General features: G+C 65.5%; 1 protein-coding gene across 1 annotated transcript; it reads left to right on the top strand.

Moving 5' to 3' along the window:
- Positions 1 to 235: 235 nt before the first annotated feature.
- Positions 236 to 3,164, top strand: LOC104624466 (serine/threonine-protein kinase WNK4-like; the record flags this gene model as incomplete). Its single annotated transcript, XM_010291835.1, has 7 exons — positions 236 to 408; positions 968 to 1,188; positions 1,299 to 1,456; positions 2,102 to 2,190; positions 2,266 to 2,485; positions 2,562 to 2,880; positions 3,051 to 3,164. Coding segments are annotated over exons 1-7 (1,294 nt in total), but the record flags the coding sequence as incomplete, so codon positions are not given.
- Between the last annotated feature and the right edge of the window lie 86 nt (positions 3,165 to 3,250).

The raw sequence follows: 3,250 nt of genomic DNA, 5'->3' as shown, positions 1-3,250 counted from the left end.
ATCCAGAGCAGTGCTGCGGAGGGCCGGGGTGCAGGGTGGGGTGACACCATGGCCTGGGACTGCCCCAGCCCCGCGTGAGCCCCTGTGCTGGGCACAGCCGGTCTGACCTCGGCTCTGCTGCTGCGTACATAGGGAGTGGGGGTGCGGGGGTGAGGGTTTCTTGTAAGCCAGGGCATCCCCCTGTGCTCGCTGGGCACCCTGTGTGCCCCCCTCGCCTCCCCACTGGCTCCCACACATGCGGCAGCTGTCGAAGACAGAGAGGCAGAGGTTCAGCGAGGAGGTGGAGATGCTGAAGGGGCTGCAGCACCCCAACATCGTTCGCTTCTATGACTCCTGGAAGTCGTCCGTCAAAGGCCAGATCTGCATTGTGCTGGTCACGGAGCTCATGACGTCCGGCACCCTGAAAACGTGAGCAGGGACCACCAGGTTGGGGTGCACAGGGGAGGGGATGGGGTCCCTGCGGTGACCCGGGGGTGAGGAACAGGTCTGCACCCCCTAGCCTGGGCACTTGATGTGGGTGTTCTTGTGGGGTGACAGGCTGTGGTGGGTTCAGGAGGGATCTGAGAGGATGATGGGGTAGGGCTGGGAGCTGGAGACAGAAATAGCTGCTGGATGTTTGGAGACACAGGAGCTTCACTGGTACCATCCTGCATGGGGACGGTGTGGCCCGGGCACCCCGGTGCCGAGCAGGGCAACAGCACTGGCCGCTCACCCCGGCTGGCTCCTGGCAGCGGTGGCTCAGGGAGCTCGGCTCCTCCTGGGCTGCGTTTTCTGTGCTGCCTCTGCAGAGCCAGGCCAGGGAGGGGACCCGGAGCCCTTGACTCCAAGACAGTCTTTACTGCTCGCCCTGCGTGGGCACCCACGTCCGGATGGGCTTGGTGCAGCAGTGGGAGAAGGGTGGGCTGGGTCCAGGACCAGGGTGTGGGGCTGAGCCCTGTGGGTCCGAGCCCCATCGGTCCCCTGGCAGCTATCTGAAGCGGTTCAAGGAGATGAAGCTGAAGGTGCTGCAGCGCTGGAGCCGGCAGATCCTCAAGGGGCTGCATTTCCTACACACCCGCTCGCCCCCCATCATCCACCGCGATCTCAAGTGCGACAACATCTTCATCACGGGCCCCACCGGCTCGGTCAAGATCGGGGACCTGGGCCTGGCCACACTCAAGCGAGCTTCCTTCGCCAAGAGTGTCATAGGTGGGGTCCCCGCGCAGCCCCGGTGGGAACGGGCTTGCGGCTGGCCTCCCCCGCCGGTGGCTGCGGGTGGTTCAGCGCCCAGAGGGTGCTGAGTCCTGCGTTGCACCCAGGCACCCCCGAGTTCATGGCACCAGAGATGTATGAGGAGAAGTATGACGAGGCAGTGGATGTCTATGCCTTTGGGATGTGCATGCTGGAGATGGCCACCTCAGAATACCCCTACTCCGAGTGCCAGAACGCTGCCCAGATCTACCGCAAGGTCACCTCGGTGAGCGGCCCCGGCCCCTGGGCTGGGGGCGATGCTGCTGTCTGGTGCTGTGGGCATGGAAGCCAGGGTGAGGGGCTGGGGGACCAGTCGGATGGAGCTGCTGGGCCTCACTGCTCCCTAAAATGTGTCACTGTGCAGGTTGTGCAAGCAGCTAAAAATAGTCTGGGTGGTAAGAGGGTGCCATGCCGGAGCATGGGGCCTGCGGAGGGCGGGGTAACCATGACTTGGCCAGACCCTGCATCCCTCGCCCCTCGCCAGGCGCCTCCAGTGCGTTAATGGGGTGGAACGGGAGCAGGTTGGCCCCACCACCCCCTGCCTGGGGCACCACGGCTGCCCCAGCCGGCTCCTGCCAGCTCCTGCCAGCTGGGGTGGAAACCCGGAGCGCAGGGGTGTCCTGGCCCTGGCTGCCTGTGCAGGCATGTGTGGCCTGGCTGTGGGAGCTGTGGCCGGGCTGGGAGCCCTGGCCCCACGTATTATCCCCTGCTGCTGGTGGGGCCATGCCTGGGAGTGCCAGGGTCTGTGGGGCCGCGGCTGCCCGGGGAGCATCCTGTGGCCCCACAGAGCCTGGGTTCAGCCCCATGCCCTGGAAACCTGGCGCTGTGGGCAGGGTCTGGCACAGGAGGTGCTGACACCCATCGCCCCCAGGGCCTGAAGCCCAGCAGCTTCTACAAGGTGAAGGTCCCGGAGCTGAAGGAGATCATCGAGGGCTGCATCCGCATGGACAAGAACGAGAGGTGGGGGGGAGTGGGGGCCTGGGTGGCAGAGCTGCCCCTGGCTCCCAGCCCTGTGCTGAGCTGTGCTCCCTGCAGGTACACCATCCAGGACCTGCTGGAGCACTCCTTCTTCCAGGAGGACACGGGGGTGCACGTGGAACTGGCCGAGGAGGACGATGGTGTCAAGTCTGGGCTCAAACTCTGGCTGCGCATGGATGACACGAAGAAGCTGCATGGCAAGTACAAGGACAACAACGCCATCGAGTTCCTCTTCGAGCTCTACAAGGATGTGGCGGAGGAGGTGGCCCAGGAGATGGTGGGTTCAGGGACAGAGGGACCCTGGGCACTGCTGGGTCCCTGCACCCCAAAGTGACGAGCCCACTCCCACACAGGTGGTCCTGGGCTTCGTCTGTGAGGCCGACTACAAGCTGGTGGCCAAGGCAGTGCGGGACCGTGTGGTAGCCATCAAGCGCAAGCGGGAGAAGCTGAAGCGTGCCCAGGACATGCCATCGCCTGCGGAGCCGGAGCAGCCAACGGGGGTCCTGCGGCTGCTGGAGGAGCTCAAGTCCCCGCTGCCGCCCAGTGCCCCCACCCCAGCCACCCCTGGCTCTGGTGACTCCGTTTTCAGCAGCAGCTTCCCCCCGGAGCCTGAGGAGCCAGAGGCTGACCAGCACTTCGCCTACCGGCACACCAGCTACTCCTCGGCCACCTGTGCGTAGGCGCTGGGCAAGGGGACATTTTGGGGGGGGGAGCCAGGCGGGATGGGTTCCCCCCCCACCTCCAGCCCTGCTGTGCACCCAGCCCCAAAGTTGTTTCCCAGGAGTGCAAGCTGGGGAGGGGGCTCTGGCTCCAGCCATGCTCATGCGAGTGTTTCTCCACAGCTGACTGCGAGACGGATGGCTACCTGAGCTCCTCTGGCTTCCTGGACTCCCCAGACTTGGCCCATCTCCCCTGCCAGCCCGCCGCCTGCCCGCCCTGTGCGCTGCTTCCCTACGGTGAGCAGGGCCCCATGGGGCTGGGGTTCAGGGTGGCTGTGGTTGCCTGCTCACGCTGTCCCCTCCCTGCAGAGTATCGCGGTGCA

The sequence above is a fragment of the Phaethon lepturus genome, unplaced genomic scaffold (assembly GCF_000687285.1).
Source record: "Phaethon lepturus isolate BGI_N335 unplaced genomic scaffold, ASM68728v1 scaffold24087, whole genome shotgun sequence".
In the NCBI taxonomy this organism is placed as follows: domain Eukaryota; kingdom Metazoa; phylum Chordata; class Aves; order Phaethontiformes; family Phaethontidae; genus Phaethon; species Phaethon lepturus.
The sequence above is the reverse complement of the archived record's forward strand: the minus strand, read 5'-3'. Positions and strand labels throughout refer to the sequence as shown.